Here is a 21,377-nt window from a genome sequence, read left to right on the forward strand (position 1 = left end):
TGTGGTGACTTAAAATAGGGTGATATGTCTCAATGAACTGTTTTAATGAAAGACAAGGCACATCCCCTAATTAAAAACGGAACAGCGCAAAAGACAGTATGAAATAAAATAACTGTCATAATAAGGGCCAACATGTTTCTGCCTATCGGGCCAAACGTCCCATGGCTTTCATCAGGGCCACTGTTATTGACTTGTTGCTACTGTTAAGAATTAAGTGAATGATACACCAAATAAATCAGTGAAATAAGAAAGAAAAATAAGGTACTGGCTTCCTCTATCTGCAATAGTTACTATTTGGCTGATCCATACCTCTCCGTCGGTGCCATCAAACCGTCCTGAGTTCTTAGAAGGTTTTATTCGAGTGTAACCTGCCTTGCTCATTCTTGTTGCGGCGAAAAACGCCGTGTAAAAACGGGCTAGAAATCCTTCCGCGAAACTACAGAACGTTTAGAGCACTGTACAGTTGTTAATCAATAATTATTGGGCATATGTAAAGAACGAGAAAAAACGAAGATAAAGTAGTCCCCTGTGGTGTTTTGTGAGATAAAAAAGCTGAGTTCCTCAAGGTCGGTGCCTCCCCCAAGCCTCAGGACGGTTTGGTGGCACAGACGGAGAGGTAAGAATCAGCCAAATAGTAACTATTGCAGATAGAGGAAGCCAGTCATTGCTTTTAGTACAGAAGAGGTTGGGTATTTGAGCCTATTCCTTATGACTATTGAATAGAATGACTATTGAACTAAATACAGTAAAAGCAACACAACGATTTTTTATAGTGTTGATTTTTAAATGATTTACAAATTTAAGCTATATAGTGTGTGATTGGGATAAAAGATAGGCATCATGTTGATGCAGATCTAATGGGTTTTTTCCAGATATGGGAGTTAGCTCTGTCATTTAAGTTTAAATTGTGGACGTAGATGACAAAGACAACAGGGAGTGTAGACATGCTTGCTTCATCCTATATAATGTTGGGAGAGGTGACGGCTTCTTCTTGTTTGCAACTATGTTGATCCACAGAGCGGGGCCTCGTATACCTGAGCACGTCATTCTGGGTGAGCAGAATTTAATTAATGTACCTTTAGATTTATAAGAGATTTTGGGAACACATGTGTTTGCGAACTATTTAAGACACTGTACTAAAAAGGGTATTATTTTTCCACAGATTAATTTTGACATCCAATGATATGGAGGATTAGAAAATAACTGTAGGTACAGGTTGTATCGTCCATAACAGTTATACCTTCTTTTTCTTTCTTTTTTCACTGATTTATTTGGTGTATCATTCACTTAATTCTTAACAGTAGCAGCAAGTCAAGAACAGTGGCCCTGATAAAAGCCATGGGATGTTTGGCCCGATAGGCAGAAACATGTTGGCCCTTATTACGACAGTTATTTGTTTGATACTGTCTTTTGCGCTGTTCCGTTTTTAATTAGGGGATGTGCCTTGTCTTTCATTAAAATAGTTCATTGAGACATATCACCCTATTTTAAGTCACCACATTGGTTAGTTGCACTGTGTTTTCACTCTATTATCACAAACTGGCCAGCAAATAGTGTTTCAGAGCCAACTGTAGACCTTATCCAGCATCTACAACTCTCTGTGCGGTATGAGGTCTTGATGATCAAAGGACCTGCCGGGTCACATTTTGGACACCAAATGATATGACTGATCACTTGGTCTGCTTGATGGTTATCCACTATGAAAAGATCTGGATTTTGTCGACCAGTTTTTGATCTAGCTCCATTCTCTGTGGTTTGAGTTCACTGCACATGTTTTTTCCCCCTTATCTTTTGCTCCTTAGCATTTACCCAATGGTGACTGTAGCACCCACTGACCTAGTTTATTACATGTCAGTCGGGTCAGAATAACTGACTTACAGACCTCCTATGTTCTTAGTGTTGTTCATATTGTGTAGCTGGGGAAGTGAACTAGTAGTAGGTCTCTAAACTTGGTTTCCCTATGACCCTCCTTTCTCGGTTTGTGTTTTGACAAACATTCATATACCATACACTATATATACATTCAACTAACACATACAACTGCTGTGTCCTTGTAAAGACAGTAATACACTGTAACGTACTGAGACATGTCATAGACACACACACCAGCCACATGATGTACCCAAACAAAAGCAAGATGTAATGACTGCCAGCGACATTTAAAGGCACTAGGCAATAAAGACCATAGACACCTTGGAAAAAAGTGGAGTCCTTGGCGGAAACAGGGTCGGAACACTGCCAGAATTATGCTCACCTTATACTCACCATGGGCACAGGACATGTATCAGATGAATACACAGCCTTGAATGGTATTGACCTACAGTGGCATGCCACCTGTGGCAAGGTTGTCATTGACACTAGCCTAATGTCTAATCTAATTGTTGAAATGTTTTTGTAAATCCATGGCTAGATGCAGGTTTTTTCTGTTGAAAAGGACATCTAACTGAAACGCACACACTTCCATGATGATCTAACCTTAAGGGGCACATGTCACACTGATTGGAAGGCGATTAACAACTGGGGAACACACAACTCCATTTATCTTCTTAGGCCTGGTCACAGTCACAAAGCATTTTTTGGGCTGTACAATTGCAGTCTCTAGCTAGTCACTGCATCACAGCACAGTGTAACCCACTGTGCAATCTGTGTAATGTGAACATTGAAAGGTGGTATATTTTACAAGTCCAGGATGATGCATTTACAAATGAATGACTACACCGTGACATTAAGCAGCCACATACGCATATGTTTGATGTGTGTATTTTTAGTGTCTCTTTGTGCCCCATACTTACCTGGACAATAGCATTGTAAGGGACTCTTACATAGTCATTGGTTTGTGTATGTGATTTTATGTGTAATGCAGACATGACAAAATGACAGTGTCAACCCTGCAACAGCAGTATGCAGGATTTCCTTTGTGAGACACTATGGTACATGGTGTCTCACATATCAGGTGTTTACATGATCCTATTGTGTGTACATTTGAACCATGTGATTGGTCTTACAAAACTAGGTCTAGCCTTATATGATCAGGAGTTGTGGAGTATGCCATGTAAGTGTGGGCGCAAAATTCGTTCCGCTCGCGGATTTTGCGGATTTTCGGCAATTTTGCAATCCGCAAATCTCGCAAAATTGCAGAAAAATTTGCAAATCCACTCGAGGGCGGATTTTGGGCAGTTGAGTAGAGGTATCGCACAAACCGGTGGCGTCTTCTTGGATAAATATGAAGGGCAGGGTTCATTCTGCGGGAGGTGGCGACCGTGCAGATCATAGCGTGAGTCTAGTGGCATGTTAGTTTTTTTTCACAGCAGACAAACATAGTTGAGATTTTAAATTGTAGAACTGATTTAGACAGGGGTCAGTGCCCCCTGAACACAAAGTCTTCAAAGACATTGAGGTGTATAACTATGAGAGCTGAAACCCCGAACGTTGGACCGATCATGACTGAAAAGGATTGAAACTACTTTGTGGTCAAGAGGAACCTCTGCCAAGGAAGAACAGCTGAAGATACTGAAGAAAAGGACTGACCCTTGCTGTGTGTTCTGGGGCTGGCCTGCAGTTTGCTGATTTAACTAAGGAGAGGTTAAGGGACTTTGCTGTGTGCTGTGTCCCCCTGCTTGAAAGAACTTTTACTGTGTGCTGCGGCCCGATGAGAGCTGGCTCCCTGTTGTGGAAACTTAGGAACATCAAATTTTCCAAGTGTGTCTCAGCGGCGCTGTGTGCGTGTGCTTTTTGCAGCCTGAGACCTTTGTAAGCATTGCCCGAGACTGTGTGAATCAAAACCCATCCGAGTCTCAGTATCGCTTTATGAGTGTGCATGTGCATCTTGAGACTGCCGTGGGGTCCGAGGAGCTGGTTGGAAAGTGCCCCATGAATGCAGTGCCCCCGCAGCGTGAATCATTGTCCACGCTGCAATGAAGCTGTTGAGGCCCAAACCGTCATCGTAACAGAGGCTGCAGATGAAGATCGCCACCACCGGCCCGAGCCCTAATGTGCTGAAGGATTTTATATAGCTACCAAAGTTGTGAGGCAATCGTGATCGTTGTTTGCAAGAGGAATCTGCCCAAGACCTCCAGCAACGGAGAAAGCAGCACCGTAAGAGCTGCGTCGTCATCGGGAAAGCTCAGCAGGACGTCCAACGAGCGGGAAGAGCGAGAGCGCGAGGAAGCACATCCCCCAGGTAAGGCTTGAACTCCGGTCAGGAGCGGCAAGCATATGTGGCCTGGGGAGGCATGCACGAGGAGTACAGGAGTGCTCCCGTCTCTCTCGCTGCATTGCGTTAGACGCGTTGAGTCCTCCAGCAGCCAGGACCTCCCGGCAGTACCGGGGCCGCCCTCGGAAGTTCAGGACTGTTATCTATGGTTGGGGGCTAGTGATGCCCCCGCTGATGACGTCGATTGGCCTGGTATTATTCCTGCATTACGAACTGCCTAATTACTCGCATTAGAGATTGTACTATTCCTGCATTATAAACTGCCTGATTACGTGCATTGCAGATTGAATTATTCTTGCATTACAAACTGCCTTATTACTTGCATTAAGGAGTGCGTTATATTTCCATTACGAACTACCTGATGACGTGCATTGAGGATTGCATTTTTCTTGCTTTACAAACTGCCTGATTACTTGCATTGTGGAGTGCCTTATTCTTGCATTACGTACTGCATTAGTCTGACAATACAAACTGCATTACGCACTGCATAGCATTGAATTAGGACTGCATTTGAACAACGAGAACTGGTCATTAATACCGCAAGAACTTACAAGTGTTTGTTGGCCTAATAACCGGCAAAGTTAATGTTAGGTTTAGGGTTTCTAGTTGGCACAGGTAGGTACTTGTGACAAATAGGGACCCTTACCTCTAGTCTGGATAAGGGGATTACACTCCTAAAATAACCCCTGCTCACACCCTTGGTAGCTTGGTATGAGCAGACAGGCTTATCTCAGAGGTAGTGTGGAAAGCATTTGTGACCACATACAGTAACCCAGTGACAACACCACAGATGGACACTAGAGGTGGGCGGAAGTCACGTAAGGGACATACACATAGAGGCACGGAGATTGAACCAATCTCTGTGCCTCTGTGCGTAGTTCAGTTATGCAACGCCCTCCCGCCGCCCACCTCCTGCATCCCACTCGCCTGCAGTATTAAATTACATTGCAAAGCCTAAAATAACATTTAAAGGAAAACTTACCTTATCGCTGGCACATCCTTGTCCATCGCGCCTTCTTCTGGGAACTGCGCATGCGCAGGAGCCCGCGCATGCGCATTTCTCGCCAGGAATGGGCATGCGAAGGCTCGTGCGCATGCGCAGTTACCAGAAGAAGGCACAATGAACAAGGATGTGCCGGTGATAAGGTAAGTTTTCTTTTAAATGTTATTTTAGGTTTCGTAATGTAATCTAATACTGCGGGCCGGAGGCAGGCGGGAGGCGGGTGGGAGGCGGGCAGCCAACTTCCATTACGGCCCGAGTGTGCTGAGATTTGCCTCGTTTCTCCACCTATATTGCGAAAGGCGGAAGAGGCAAATCTCTGCCTATTCTGTGGGCGGAATGGAGATGTCTGCCCACCCCTAATGGACACCACACAACGTTTTTATATAAAAAATAAGTATATTTTATATAGATTTACCACAAGACCATAAACAACAAAATTACACAATACTCTTACTTTAAGATGGTAGTTTTAGCTTAGTTAAGTTAAGTTCTTAAAAATCGACACTTTGCGTCAATGTACCTTTCGATGCGTTGCGCGTCCACAACAAGCAATGTTGCAGTGAGGGAAATGCGGCAAAGTTCAGGTGCAAAGAAATAAAGACGTGAAGATCTTCCAGATGAGGCACGCTTCTCCGGGGATGCGAGAAGTTCTCTGTTCGATGCGTGGACTGCAGCGGCGACACCCTTGTTCAGAAGTGCGACGGCAACAGCTTCAGCTGTGAAACTCTTCTCCCGCGATGCGTGAAGCTTCCGCACAATGCGACAAATATAGCGGCGATCTTGTTGATTCGTGCTTCCAGTTCCTTGGGACACGCAGTTCCTCGGAAGGCCCAAAACAGCAGCAGGCACTTCCAAAAGAATTCTGGGGAGCTGGGGGTTGAAGTCTGTTGTCCCTGAGACATCAGCTGAAGGCAAGCTCTTTTCCAAACCCGTGGAGATCCTTCACAAGTTGAAAGCAAAGTACACAAAGTTCCTTTCTCCTTCCTTTGGCAGTAAGGCAACCACTGCAGCCAATCCCCAAGCAGCACTTCAGCTTGGGAACAGTCTCTCCTCAGTTTCTTCAGGTCCCTCTCCTCAGTAAAGGTTTCTTCTTGTAGTCCAAAAGTGATCTAATTTCATGGGAACAGGGTCCCATATTTATACCCCAAAATCCTTTGTTCTCTGAGGGGAGAGGGGCCTTTGTCCAGTCTAAATCAGTGCTTAAGCACTCTGTTTACCAGAATTCTCCTTTCCTTTCACAGTGCAGGCCAGAGACAGCAGCCGCTCCCCAGGAGGTGGAGCCAGCATTGTGGAAGGCAAGCACAGCCCTATTCAAGATTCAGGTGCCCTCCCATCTAGATGCAGATCTCTCTAGTCATCACAGGGCTGACTCATCCTGTCTCTTGAAATCCCCCAGCCCTGTCACTCACAAACTCCAGACACGGAATACACAACCTAGCAGAGGCAGGCTTGAAAGGTTAGGCAAGAAAATACCTCCTTCCTAAAAGTATTATTTTCAAAAACAGAATGTTGAAACCAACTTCACTAAAAGATGCATTTTACCATTCTTAGTCCAGGCATACAAAATTTCTACCATGTTCTCTGAGTCAGTTTGGATTATACAATGAATAAATTCTAACAGCCCATTCTGGCCTTTGGAGAACAGGTAGCCTTGCAATAGTGAAAAACTAAAATGGCTGTAATTCACTATAAGGACATGCCACACAACAGGGCATGTTCTACCTTATACTTACAATGCACCCTGCCTTTGGGACTACTATTGGGGTGACTGAAATGAAGAAAAGGGAAGGTTTAGGGACTGGCAAGTAGGTGAACTTGCCCAGTCAGTGTGACAGTACCAGACTGCTCACAGGCTCTGCAATGGCAGACCTTAGACACATTTTACAAGGCTGCTTCTGTGGGTGGCACAACCAGTGCTGGAGGCCCACCAGCAGTATCTGGATTTACACGACCTGTGCACACTCAATGCACTGTACTAGGGTTTAAAGATTGTTTATGCACAGGAAGGGGCACCTTCTTGTACATAAACAATACATGGCATTTTGCTTTTTCCATGTGCGCTGCACAAGGCAGCATACATGGAAATAGAAAAAACGAGGAGAGATAATGCATTTATACTCGTTTCGCCAACTTCAGACCGTGTTTGCCCTGGTCTTAATTTTGGGGCTGCCTCCTATGTACTGCACCCTTGTACATAGGGAGCAGTGCCTAAATCAGTGGGTGTTGCGGTGAAACGTCCACTGCAACACCCACTGCACACCCCTTCCACGCTAACCATAGCATGAAAGGGGGCCTGATTTACAGGGAATACCTCCATGATCGCCGATTCTGGCTTACCCTGGCGTCGTCCAGTTACGACTCTGTAACACGGCACCCGCTGTCCTAATTCGGACTGCTGGTCCGGGCGATATTGAGCAACGTCTTGCCCATTGTTAATCACGCACTGCCTCGGCAATTTGAGGTTTAGTGAAATAAGGCAACTATTTGTTTGTCCTGATGATGGTTCCCATGACCCTTTAGGGGAACTGAAACGCCGTCGACTTGCTCATGCACCTTATACAAACATAATTGGTTGTTTAAACTGATGTAATGGTGCTTCTTGATATTTTCTGTGCAATGAATATGTAAACAGAAAAACGCTTGTTTGCCTTAAAACCTTTCCTATTTTCTTCAACTGTAATCACCCCACTTGTGTTGGGCACAGGCTTGTGTACTTCACAGGGGCATTGTGGAAGGTATCCTTGTTTCATTCTGAAATTTTGTTTATTGAGTAAACTTGAAGGACCTCTGGCCGGCTGGACATGTAATTCTAAAATATAGAATTTATTTCGTCTATATTTATTGGATGTGAACTGAACTTTGCATGGGACCACTGTTGTTTTAGAAAATTGCTCCCCGAGGTCCCTAGCTGACTTAATTGGGGGTCCCTTGTTGTTACAAAAGCTGATTTACAAGGCAGCATTAAGCCACTTTAAGTGGTTTAACTCTGCCTTGTAAATAAGGCTAAGCCCCTATTGCCCCCACAATTTCGAGGAGAGTGATGCGGTGGTAACAATAGGGGCTTGTACTTTTGGCCCATAGATCAAAAAGAAGGAGGAAAAGAAATATGCCAACCCATCACAAAGGGAGAAAGCAGGAACCTCATGAGCGAGAAAAGGGAGCAGGGAGTGAATTTGAGACTATCAGCCTTGGAATTCGGTGGTCCTCGTTGAAGTGCACCGGTCACCGGCCTCTAAACAGGGTTCCAGGCACTGACACTCTTTCTTTCAGAAATTAAGCACTGGACCACAGTTCAGAAAGGGCTCAATTTCCTTTGAGACATACGATTGGCAGTGCTCACAGCAGGGGAAGCCCAAGGGCTCGAGGCAGACATCACAGAGAACGAGCTCAAGGTAGCCATCCACAATTTACAGTCTGGTAAGGCGAGTGGCCACAACGCTATTCCAATGGAACTGTATAAATGCACGGCTGATAAATTGACCCCCTACCTATTGAAAATGTATGAAGCAAGCCAGGCCCATGGCGAGCTTCCTAGAGTTCAGCGTCTGGCCACTTTAGTAACTATCAATAAGTCTGGCAAACCGGTTACGGAGTGCACATCATACCGACTGACATAGCTGAATAATGCAGAAGCCAAGATTTTGGCCAAAACATTGGTGCTCCGGTTAACCCCTTACCTCACCAAATTGGTCCATCCGGATCAATCGGGTTTCATGCTAGGAAGAAACACAGCCCTGAACCTCAGACACCTACATAATGTCTTAGGACATAAACACACAATAAGGGTGGATGCAGCAATCATATCCCATATCCCTTGACGTGAAAATGGCTTTTGACTCTGTGGAATGGGTGTTTCCCTTTGCTGTCCTCCAACGTATCGGTTTGGGTCTAAATTCTGCTCCTGGATTCGCCTGCTGAACACCAACCCTATCACCCATGTGGTGGCCAACAGGCATATTTCACTAGAACTCCCTTTGTGACGCAGGACACAGCAAGGCTGAAATGGAGTCAGGGTATATGATCAATTGGGAAAAGTCGGTATTGTACATTCTACATGGACCACATCCCAAACTGCCTAGGGGCTGCACAATCAGGGTAGCAACAGACAGCTTTAAATACCTAGGGATACATGTGATGTCAGATCCAAACTGCCTTCCACGTGCTCAATCTTCTAGCACAGTTGCAGAGCAGAGGCAAGATATCAAACACTGGAAGACCACTCACTTTACTGGGTAGAGCAGCCGTCTTTAAAATGATGGCGCTGCCCAGGTTTCTGTATGCCCTACACAACACACCCTATCGCATCCCTGATTCCTATTTTAAAGCAATAAACTCAGAGGTCACTAACCTCTTCTGGGACGGCAAACCGGCATGGATAGCCGTGAGTAAATTAACTAGAAGTTGGTAAGATGGGGGTATCGCTCTGCCCAACGTCCGGGCATATTACTAGGCACAATTGACAATCATTAACCAGCGGATCCATGTGCCTGACAATGACCCTGCATATCGCTCAGACAGGGTAGCTCCTGGAACAGGAGGAGTCAACAGGGCACTGTACAGTAAACCAAAATTACTAGGCCTCATGGGCCCAACAGAACACATGGCTCATATCAGGCACACTGTGACACGGCACCTGGGTTGGGCAGGCAAGCTTACACAACACACCCCAAAATGGGACACCGGCAGACTGGGCACACTAGGAAGGAGCAAAAGGTTTCAAAAGTGGGACCTTATAGGGATCTCACGACTGGGTGATTTATTGAAGGAAGGGAGAGTTGTCACCTTCGCCTACCTGCATGAACAATACGAAATAGCCCCCGTTGAAATGTTCCGGTATATACAGATTAAACACACCCTGGACACAGCCATTCCAGCAGAGGAGATACTTCCTGAGTAATCCCCCTTAGAGGACCGGCTGTTGACAGATCACTTACACAAAAAAGCAATACCTCTTACATACCAGAAGATTATTAACAATCAGGGTGACCCACTGGTGCGATTCCGGGCTTTGTGGCAGACAGAGGTGGGAGACTTGAATGACACTGACTGGCAGAAGGCGATTGCATCACCCAGGGAGGTAGTGGTCTCCTCAAGACTGCGCCTGATACAACTCAAAATACTACACAGGACCTACTACACTAGGGTAATAATGCATAAGATTGGTAGAGCCTCAGCCCAGCACTGTATGCATCAATGTGACAAATTGAGCACCTTCTATCACACTATATGGGAATGTCCACTGATTACACCATATTGGACAGCAGTAATGAACACTCTCTCAGAGATCAGTGCAAACTCAGTCTTGAAAGACCCCAATTGTTGCCAATTGAACATATAGGAACCAACGGAACTCAACCACATGGACTGTAATTGGGCAACAACAGGGATGATGATTTCCAAACGGAATAGAGCTCAAAGATGGAGGGCAGCGCACGCCCTGACCCTGATAGAATGGTGCAGAGAGAAGGACATGATATAGTGGCCAAAAAAGCTCTGTAAGTTCACAGGGGTGCCCCAAGAAGTCGGAAAAAGTATGAGGCAAGTGGAACATGTATAGAGGACTCATATGTTCCCCCCCTGTCATAGACTGAGACTCAGACGATGAGAACTAAAGAATCGCAGTTGCATGTAATTATATATCGATAGGTACAATACTGTTTTATGAGACGTAGGGCTAGATGTAGGTAATTTAGATTTACCGATTCGAAAATACCGAACTTTACCGATTCGGTATTTTTGAATCGGTAAATGCAATGTAGGTAATTATTCGGTAAAAAATACTGAAACGTTAAGATTCGGTATTTACCGGTTTGCCATTCATTACTATGGGCCTGGAGGCCCATCGGAATGAATGTCAATTACCGAATCGGTAATTACTGATTCGGTAAAATTGGAAAAAAGTCAAGGGTGGCAGGGTGTCACTTTGACACCCTGCTGCACCCCTGATTAGTGCTTGTGTGCACATGTGGCACACATACATGCCCTAAGGGCATGTATGTCTGTCATATGGCACAGGTGTAAATGCACATATTTCCATTTACATAGGAATTCGTTATTTACCACCAACTAATAGTTGGTGGTAAATAACGAATCCTTAAAGCCCAGAAGCACTGTTTACAGTGCTTCCTACATCTCATTTACCGATTCGGTAAATACCGAATTGGTAAATGATGATTTTGTAAATGCCGAATCAGTAAATACCGATTGGTTATTTACCGAATCAGTAAAAAAGCCTCCTACATTGGAAAAGTCTATTACTGGTCGGTAACGGTCGACTTCGGCTGTTACCGACCGGTAATAGCCTACCTACATCTTGCCCTAAGTCAATGTAATGATCACTCAAGAAGACATGTAATTGTAGATCTGTCAACATATATATTAAAGAGTTTACAAAAAAAAGAAATTAAGCACTGGACACAATAAATAAACACCTACATATGGTATGCGCAAAATGGAAGATTTAAATACAAAGAAAACATTTGAAACTTAAGCTACTAATTTACTTTAACGTGGGTGAAGGAATATCTATATTTGGAAACATGCTTTTGAATGGGTAAATGATACTAACAATACTAAGTGTTATTTATTTGAGTAATTACCAATATATAAAGGAGAGTTTTCAGGTCTGGAAAAGTCATCCAAGTATGAGATTCCCAAGGGAGCAATAGGTGTCTCACCCACGCCACGAAGAATGTTGCCCATCAAGACATAAACCCACATGTAAGACTCATCTTCATTTGTACAGGCTGCAAAAAAATCAGCAAAAATATATTAGCATTTTCTGCATAGATGTCAAGCATTAAATATGTGGAATTCGAAAAGGGAACGTGCAACTTGAAAACAGTCAATTGAGGAGAATACCAACATAGATTATAAACGAAATGGATGCAGGGAATCTAGTTGTTTTCTCTACGAAATACTCTGGGCTGGAAGAAATAGATTATATCTGCTGCGTTCCAGGGCAGCCTATGAGCAATACACTTCTCTCCTAGCTGCATGTCCTGCACATTACTTTCGTTTTCAGTTGCGAGTCAAAATAAGGATGCAGTTGTAGGTTTCTTTGTACGTTTACATTGTGAAGTTTTTTAAATATTTTACATCAATTTGGCATTAACGCATAGGCAAGCAATTGCTATATGTAGAGAGAAATCATGTCATTCACATTTCAGCAGAGCTTTTTCCTTTACTGTTTGAAGGACAAACGGAGAAGCTCGTATTGTGATAAACCTTGAGAATTTAACAAGCATGTAGTTAATTATATCACCTCGCTGTAATCTAATTGGGCGGCTTTATGAGAGTGAGGCTAGCGGTGTCAAAAGTTAGAATTCATGTGTCTTTAGGGCAGTTGAGAGTAGAGATGAGAGCAGAATAGAGCAGAGTACAGTTGGGTGATATTAGAGTACTCTCTTTGAGAGAGAAATTACTTTACTTTGTCCTTCCTATGGAAGCGACCCCATACTGGTTCATCCCCCGATTTTTAAAATGTTTATATAATTTGATTTGAATATTAAAGCATTCACATTTTGATTATTATTTGATGTTAACCTGATTTTGCCTTCCATAAACAACTAGCCTTTAATAAATATTCATGGTTTGATACTACAATATTCTCTGTCTTGTTTTTAAAGCCTATTGTGCTTGACATATTACTGAATGTATTTATTTGTTGAGCAGACTCAGGAGGTTGAGCACTAGAATCCTTAGGGGGATTCCACCGTTCTCGGTCCATTGAGAGAAGTATGTTATGGTTCTGGAATTGCACAAAGAAAAAGTCATTACACATGCAGACATTATTGTGACAACAATGTATATTCACATTTCCATCAATGTCCAATTTGGGTCACCGCTACCTCAGATGATCAGAACGATTAGGAAGGTTGAAAATGACAATAGACCGAAATGTATATTACATTATACTATTTTAACCTTCCTATTTAATCTAGTCTCACACTGGGTTAATGGGCTTTACCCACAGCATGGCATGCATAAGCAGATGACAGTCTCACAAGAACAGTCACATGAAGCTCTGGTTAGCAGAAGCAGCCAAGTATGTCTGCCCATTTCTTTCTGGCAAATGCTCCACACTGCCAGAACAAAGCTTCCCCTTCCCTACCCTGCTTTACACACACCCTTCCTCCACCTCATTTGACCCAGGGGCTGCAGCATACATTTTACACTTGCTCAGGGCAGGTAGTAAAGTATATTCGTTAAATCCCATGGTTAGAGAATTCTACATGATTTTAGGACCAGTAACTCCAGTCCCAGTATTTCCCATTTCAAGGGGTTTTGTTTGTAATTGCACAGTTCTAGTGTGTTGCTATAGCTTTGCAATGTAAATTCTGCAAGGGAACATTTTACCATCCCAGTTCCGTGTAACTCGTAATCAGAGCAAATAGGTTTCACTTGTGCAAATTTAAATTCTTTTTATTTATGAAAAAGTCACCTTTAATTATGCGTGTCCATGGGGTCAATGTGCAGATACCTACTGTAAGGTGGAACAAGTGCATAGTATTGGTGTAGGAAATTAGTATCCTTCTGACGGGTTACCCCCACCTTTTGCCTGGTGCTGTGATGGTTTCTGACTAGTCTGACTGGGATCCTGCTAATCAGTCTCTGTGCTTTCTCCCCTAAACTGGTTATGGTAAGTACTCAGGTACATCCCAGATTGGATACTGGTGTACACTTATAAGTAGTGGGTCTAACAAACAAACGGCTCAAGTATGTGTCTGGAAGGTAAGCTATGGACTACATAAAAGAAAAAGCATCTTTCCTGTGTGGAAAAATACCCATCAGCTGTCGATCCTGGACGCCCTGTTCATCATATGGGTTTCCTTCACACCAGGAAGGTAGATTTTAAACCAATTAAGATGGTAGGTGTGGAAACTTACTATGTGTTTCCATGTGTCAGGGTCAGGAGGGACAGCTCAAGAGCAGTGCATGTGTGAAGTGAAAAAAAGAGTGAACTGTGCTGTGAACAGATAAAATTGGGTAATAGAATGGAAAACTGACTTTAATAACCACCTTTCTATTCCCAAAAGTAAAAAAGCGTGCGATGCTAGAGGTTTTAACAAATAGCCTCTAGGCTTAGTATGTGGTCAACATGTTTCTGCAGACTAATTTGTGGATCAGATTATGTATCCTGCTGCTTTCTTCAGGACCTTGTTCGCTACTGCTCTTTAAAAGTGAAATCAAATGAAAAAATATCACCTGGGTCTTTCAGTAATAGAACATTCTCCTACCTTCAGTGAAATCCCAAGGACCCAGCGGAGATGTAATAACCATGCAGACACATACAGAGAGAAAACAACCAACAGATCAGACAATTAGTTGGATTACAATATACATAAATTATATGCACTGAATGAAACGTTGTAAAATCGAAACTTAGTGGCTCTCAAAGTACACCACAATTTTTAACATTGAGATGGTTACTCTCACTCACCCAAGTTGTAGGAGAGAACTGCTCCACCCCACCTGGCCACAGCTCAGGTATATGGAGCCCCGCACTGATGAGCATGAAAGGGGAAGGAATAATGATCCAAGGGTTAGTGTGACATGTTAGGTCTCTAACTTCATTCGACCACTTAAGCATTTAACTAGACTCTCTTATGGTTTTGCCTATAAAAATGCAAATTAATCAAAATATCAACAAGCTCCAGTGTGCTTGAGTCAAAACAATAGAGCTTTTTGACCCTGCATAACTGTATTTGAATTCATCTAATTCTGATCGCAGCGTTCTTAAACCCTAGAACACTCCGATCGATCATTCAGAGCTTCTGCTTGTTATGTTAATCAGAGAATGATGTCGTGTATCCCGACTGTTGCAACGCAAGTGATTATTAAACGCTTAAGCTGGTTTAGCGTGTCTTCAGAAGCGGGCCCATGGCGGTTTGTAATCTGCCAGCGCGGAAGGCTTAGCATTATTTCTAAAGGAAAGCTCTATTGGTGTACTCTGAAGAGCTTTTAGGAGTGAGGGCACTTAGCACCGCAGATGAATGCTCAGCGGTTGACATTGAGCTAGATGGCTCGATAAAAGAAAAATAGTGAGCATAGCCGTGACTTAGTAAAGCTCCTCAGCGGAGAAACAAATGCTTTTTAAATGTGCTTAAGTCGGTGCATGGTGAGATTAATAAACACTAAAAAGCGTTGGCAGATTACAAACCGCCATGGGCCCGCTTCTGAAGACACGCTAAACCAGCTTAAGCGTTTAATAATCACTTGCGTTGCAACAGTCGGGATACACGACATCATTCTCTGATTAACATAACAAGCAGAAGCTCTGAATGATCGATCGGAGTGTACTAGGGTTTAAGAACGCTGCGATCAGAATTAGATGAATTCAAATACAGTTATGCAGGGTCAAAAAGCTCTATTGTTTTGACTCAAGCACACTGGAGCTTGTTGATATTTTGATTAATTTGCATTTTTATAGGCGAAACCATAAGAGAGTCTAGTTAAATGCTTAAGTGGTCGAATGAAGTTAGAGACCTAACATGTCACACTAACCCTTGGATCATTATTCCTTCCCCTTTCATGCTCATCAGTGCGGGGCTCCATATACCTGAGCTGTGGCCAGGTGGGGTGGAGCAGTTCTCTCCTACAACTTGGGTGAGTGAGAGTAACCATCTCAATGTTAAAAATTGTGGTGTACTTTGAGAGCCACTAAGTTTCGATTTTACAACGTTTCATTCAGTGCATATAATTTATGTATATTGTAATCCAACTAATTGTCTGATCTGTTGGTTGTTGTCTCTCTGTATGTGTCTGCATGGTTATTACATCTCCCCTGGGATCCTTGGGATTTCACTGAAGGTAGGAGAATGTTCTATTACTGAAAGACCCAGGTGATATTTTTTCATTTGATTTCACTTTTAAAGAGCAGTAGCGAACAAGGTCCTGAAGAAAGCAGCAGGATACATAATCTGATCCACAAATTAGTCTGTAGAAACATGTTGACCACATACTAAGCCTAGAGGCTATTTGTTAAAACCTCTAGCATCGCACGCTTTTTTACTTTTGGGAATAGAAAGGTGGTTATTAAAGTCAGTTTTCCATTCTATTACCCAATTTTATCTGTTCATATCACAGTTCACTCTTTTTTTCACTTCACACATGCACTGCTCTTGAGCTGTCCCTCCTGACCCTGACACATGGAAACACACAGTAAGTTTCCACACCTACCATCTTAATTGGTTTAAAATCTACCTTCCTGGTGTGAAGGAAACCCATATGATGAACAGGGCGTCCAGGATCGACAGCTGATGGGTATTTTTCCACACAGGAAAGATGCTTTTTCTTTTATGTAGTCCATAGCTTACCTTCCATACACATACTTGAGCCGTTTGTTTGTTAGACCCACTACTATTTTCTGTTTTGTAAGTTTGTAATAAGGGGCTATAGTAGTGTGGGGTCTCTAAACTTCCCCTTGGGCCCTCCTCCCTCCCTGTGTATTATGTACACTTATAAGTCCCTACTATATGGTACTGAGGTATCCAGGGCTTAAGGACACAAGGGATCCCCCATGGGCTGAAATATGTACTATGCCACCCATGGGAGACCACTCAAACTTTATCTTCCTGCCTGCAAATGCAGCTTGTGTAAGCTGGTGCTTGCACCTCTTACAACAGATATTGGTTTGCCTATATCTAAGGACACTGCACTTAAAACCTATAAGTCACCCCTAAAGCAGGTCTTTCAATCCTCAATGCAGGGAGCTCGTTTCTAAGTGTGAGGGTGCCCCTGCATGAGCAGGACTCCCCTACAATCTTCAGAGTCCATTCTCCTGCGTTTTAAGTGTATCAGCCATTTCGATACATAAACTGGCTGTAACAAACCATATCATGTTTGGTATCAAACATGTTGAAATCATCGTATTACTTTTTTTTTTTAACGGTGTGGGGGGTACGAGAACATGCACCTGGTATTAGTCTTCTAGACTCGGACAGCATTACATGGCTGCTGCCAGCCAGAGATACGATGCTGCCCTCCTGCTGCTGAGCTTGCATTTGACTCGTGAGGGACATCTAGCAATGACTAGTGGAACTGCAGCTTGATGTAAGAATAATGTTAATGCTTTGCATTTGACTTGTGAGGGACATCTAGTAACGACTAAGTGAACTGCAGCTCTTTTTAGAATTATTTTGATATTGGATACTATAATATTCACTGCCCACTGCTAATCTCGTCCCATAATGCTTTGCAGGGCCTTTGGTTGGGATTGTTTTTTTGACAATAACTGTGCTTGGGGTGGTCCTAAGAGGATTGGACCACCAATAAAGTTCAACAAAATGTGCTTTTTGTTTATGCTCTTTGTGTTTAAGGCATCTGCTTGGTCCTCCCCCTAGGTTAGGGGGGACCCCAAAATCATCAGCTCTCTTATTGCCTAACGTTTCCATTGCAAAAGTTTACTTTTGTGAATTGGTTATATGCTTTTAAGCATGTAAAATTGCTTTTTCAAAGCATCTGAGGATGTTGTTGATTTAGATGCTACCCTACATGATTAAGCACAGTGTTGGTACTGTACCACATGCAATTTGCGAATTGTGAATTAGTACAAACTTTGCATGCTCCGTTAGCGTGTATTATGCCCAGGGTTAGTTTTAGGTCTAATACTCGTACCCCAAAATGTCTTTTTTACCTATGTGATAAAATCTCTGAGCCCAGTCTAAGGCAGTTCTGTTCTCACTCATGTAGTATGACCGCAGGGGGTGGAGACAGCATTGTGCAAGGGAGACAGGCCCTATTTAGGTGCAAGGAAATCTCCTCCACTACTGTAAATTCAGCCAAGGCCTATCCGGCCCAGCTCTGAGTCACCCTGGAAGGGCCAGACACACCTAAACCCCCCAGTGGCTGTCTACAGTGAATGCACATCCCTAGCCCCTGTCACTCCAAAGCCAACTTTATTTTGCTATCTTGTCCCAATGGGAAGGTATGCTTGTAAGATGTTACAAAGCATTTCCCATTCTATCCTATAGGCAAAATGGCCTTTCAATAGTGAAAAAGAAATTAGCAGTATTTCACTATCAAAACATGTCTTACCTTTCACATACACTGCACCCTGCCCATAGGTGTACCATGGGCTTACCATAGGGGTGCCTTACATATAAGAAAAGGGAAGGTTAGGGCCTGGCAAGTGGGTTTAATTGCCAAGTCGACATGGCAATTAACAACCGCGCACAGGCACTGCAGTGACAGGTTTGAATTTGGTTTTTAGAGCTATTCATGTGGGTAGCACAATCAGTGCTGCAGGGTCACTGGTAGCATTTGATTTACGGGCCCTAGCACATTCAGTGCACTTTACTACTGGCTTACCAGCAAATCAAATATGCCAATCGTGGATAACCAATCATGTTCACAATTTACACAGAGAGTATATGCACTTAAGCACTGATCAGCAGTGGTAAAGTGCCCAGAGTCCTATAGCCAACAACATGTCAGGAAAAAATAGGAGCAAGAAGCAAAAAGTTTGGGTATAACCCTGCAAAAAAGGCCAAGTCCAACAGACCACCTGGGCACTCTGGATTTCGCTCTGGCCTTCAAGACTGCTACTGGGAAGACTCCTGCTTCTCCTGGCCTCGTTGCCTTGCTGGTATGCTGCAACGTCCGTGCCTATGCTCCATGAAGGAACCTTCAAAGGCCTGTGGGCATCCAAGACACCTTAAGGAATCTCCCTTCAAGTGAAGGAGTCACTTCCCTGCATCTGCAGGCACCAAAACGGAGCTGACTGGTCTGCTGATCCTGAGCTCCCACACACTCCAAAAGGCTCAGCAACTCAGGTGGTAGTTCTCCTTGGAGCAATTGTTGCGCGATACAAATTGGCATTTACATTACATTACATTACACATTCCTTGAGGCCTGTCCTGTCCTCTCACCAAGTTCGAGGCCAGTACCCCTAGTCGGAGCTGCAGGAACTGAACCCCTGTGCACTGCGTCAACTTGCTGTTTCAAAGGCTTATTGCAGTGTGTGTGAGTGTGTGTGTATATATACATATGCTGATACATACATAGAAGTAATGTCAAAAGTAGTAAATCTAGAATTATGTATGTCTACTTAAATTGAAAATATTTAGGTAGCTAATATTTTGGCTACTATATAGTTGTAGCATAATGTCGATGTCTACAATGTTTCGGCATACAATCAAAAGGATGTGAGTCAGGAAAACATTGCTGAGAGTCCTTCAGCCAGACTCTAGGCCCAGATCAGAACAGTGTTTTTTTTAAAGTCACCAAGACTTTATGTTTGTGATATTTTTGGCTGGTCAGGAATGGCAGTACATCAATTAATACATGCAATTTTCAAGAAAATAAAAAAGGCACAAATATATTTAAATAGAAATAATACTTCACTAGTAGATATCGGATTCCTAGTTAGCTGAGGTATGCACCCAGGCCAGGCATGAACCACCTCTTTAGTCTAGGTAAATTAAGTACACACTACAATATAGCTAGTGCTCACCCCCTGGAAGCTTGGCATAGAGCAGGCAGGCTGACCTAAAGAGGCAATGTGTAAAGTAATAGTGAAACACACTCACACACAGTAACACAATGAATACATCACGAAAGACTCCACACAGGTATAGATAAATAGAGAATAACAAATTGACCAAAACAACAAAAATCTAAGCGATAGAAGTCAAGAAACACATTTTTGAAGATTAAGGGGCTCATTACGATGATGGACGGAAGCCGGCCCTTGCTGGTGGTGGCGGCGGAAAACGTTAATGTTTTTTCCTCCAGGTGCGGTCATTGCAACCACCAACTTACAATGGTCCTACACAGATCATTAACCGTCCGCCGCAGTCTGTGAGGCTTCACATATTTTTTGTGTACGCAGGGGTAGTGGACGAAGCAAAAAGAGCAGGACCGGCATGCAGAAACACGTTCCGCCCGCCAACCAGATTACGATGTTGCAAACAGCCCTCCCCACCGCATATACACCACCATGTTGCGGATGGCGGAAACACAACAATGAAGAAGAAGAGCCGATACAGAATCCATCTAAACCACTGGAGCCGTCATGGATCCTGCGCTACATGCTGCAGCTCCAGCAGACAACAACAGAGGTACGTGCCAAACATCTCCACGCATGCAATCCCTAACCAACTACAACTCCCAGCAAGCATGGCGGCACCATGATGAATGTGGCAATTTCCCAAATGCAAAGTGCGAGGATCACCCAATCCTCATGAGTGACCCCCGTTGCCCCGTAAGGTAATTGGGGCATATGATGAGCCTGGCAGTTGCAGGGCATGCACACCGCAATATCAAAATATGTATGGCGCCGAAGGCTCCCATTGGCTTATGGCTCATCCACATAGTGTGGGCCACACTGTGGCAACTCAGAAGCTGCGACTGCAACCCTGCAACATTCAATTGGATCCAATGCGTGTCGTTGCTGCACATGCCAGCTACTGCGCATGAGAACACCTACTTCATTTGAATTGGCGCCCTGCGAATTACATCACACACCACAACTCATTTGCCTAAAGTGATTGGTTCACACCATGTGTAATGTTGTGGGGCACGAGGCCCCCATGAATATAAAGTAACCACACTGACAACGAACATGTATAGGAGAACTGACCCAGGGCATGTGCGTCCGTCCGGCTCCATTCGTTGGCAGGGTCACAGGTCCAGTGAAGCCTGTGCTGGGTGGCTGTGGGATGGGGGGAAAGCCAGCCCTCAGGGAGTGACTGGTACATCAGAACAACTAGAACGGTGACCAGTTGTTCACTACACTGTGAATGGATGAGAGAGTGTGACCTGTGAGCCAAGTCCTCACACACATGGTATGTGCAAGGAAAGGTGAGTGAAATTACATACATAGTCATGCCTCAATCCATCAATTGTTTGTAAAGCGCACTACAGTCCCGCAAGGGTCTCAAGGTGCTGGGGGGGGACGCTACTGATCGAAAAGCCAGGTCTTGAGTATCCTCCTGAAGGCCAGCAGGTCTTGGGTCTGTCGTAGGCTCAGTGGGAGGGTGTTCCATGTCTTGGCGGCGAGGTCGGAGAAGGATCTCCCACCGGTGGTTGTTCTTCAGATGCACAGGATGGTGGTGAGTGAGAGGTCGGCGGAGCATAGCTGGCAGTTGAGAATGTAGAAGGAGAGCCGTCTGTTGAGGTAGGCTGGGCCAGTCTTGTGGAGTACCTTGTGTGCGTGGG

At 43.9% G+C, this 21,377-nt stretch overlaps 1 protein-coding gene across 1 annotated transcript in view; it reads right to left on the bottom strand.

Moving 5' to 3' along the window:
• LOC147751600 (solute carrier organic anion transporter family member 1A2-like) overlaps positions 1-21,377 on the bottom strand; it is an 853,363-nt gene that overhangs the window by 432,855 nt on the left and 399,131 nt on the right. Inside the window, exon 6 of the mRNA XM_086920549.1 lies at positions 11,816-11,962. Coding sequence (XP_086776675.1) covers positions 11,816-11,962 — 147 coding nt within the window. The remainder of the gene's footprint in view (positions 1-11,815; positions 11,963-21,377) is intronic.

This window comes from Lissotriton vulgaris, chromosome 1_1 (genome assembly GCF_964263255.1).
Source record: "Lissotriton vulgaris chromosome 1_1, aLisVul1.2, whole genome shotgun sequence".
NCBI classification, from domain to species: domain Eukaryota; kingdom Metazoa; phylum Chordata; class Amphibia; order Caudata; family Salamandridae; genus Lissotriton; species Lissotriton vulgaris.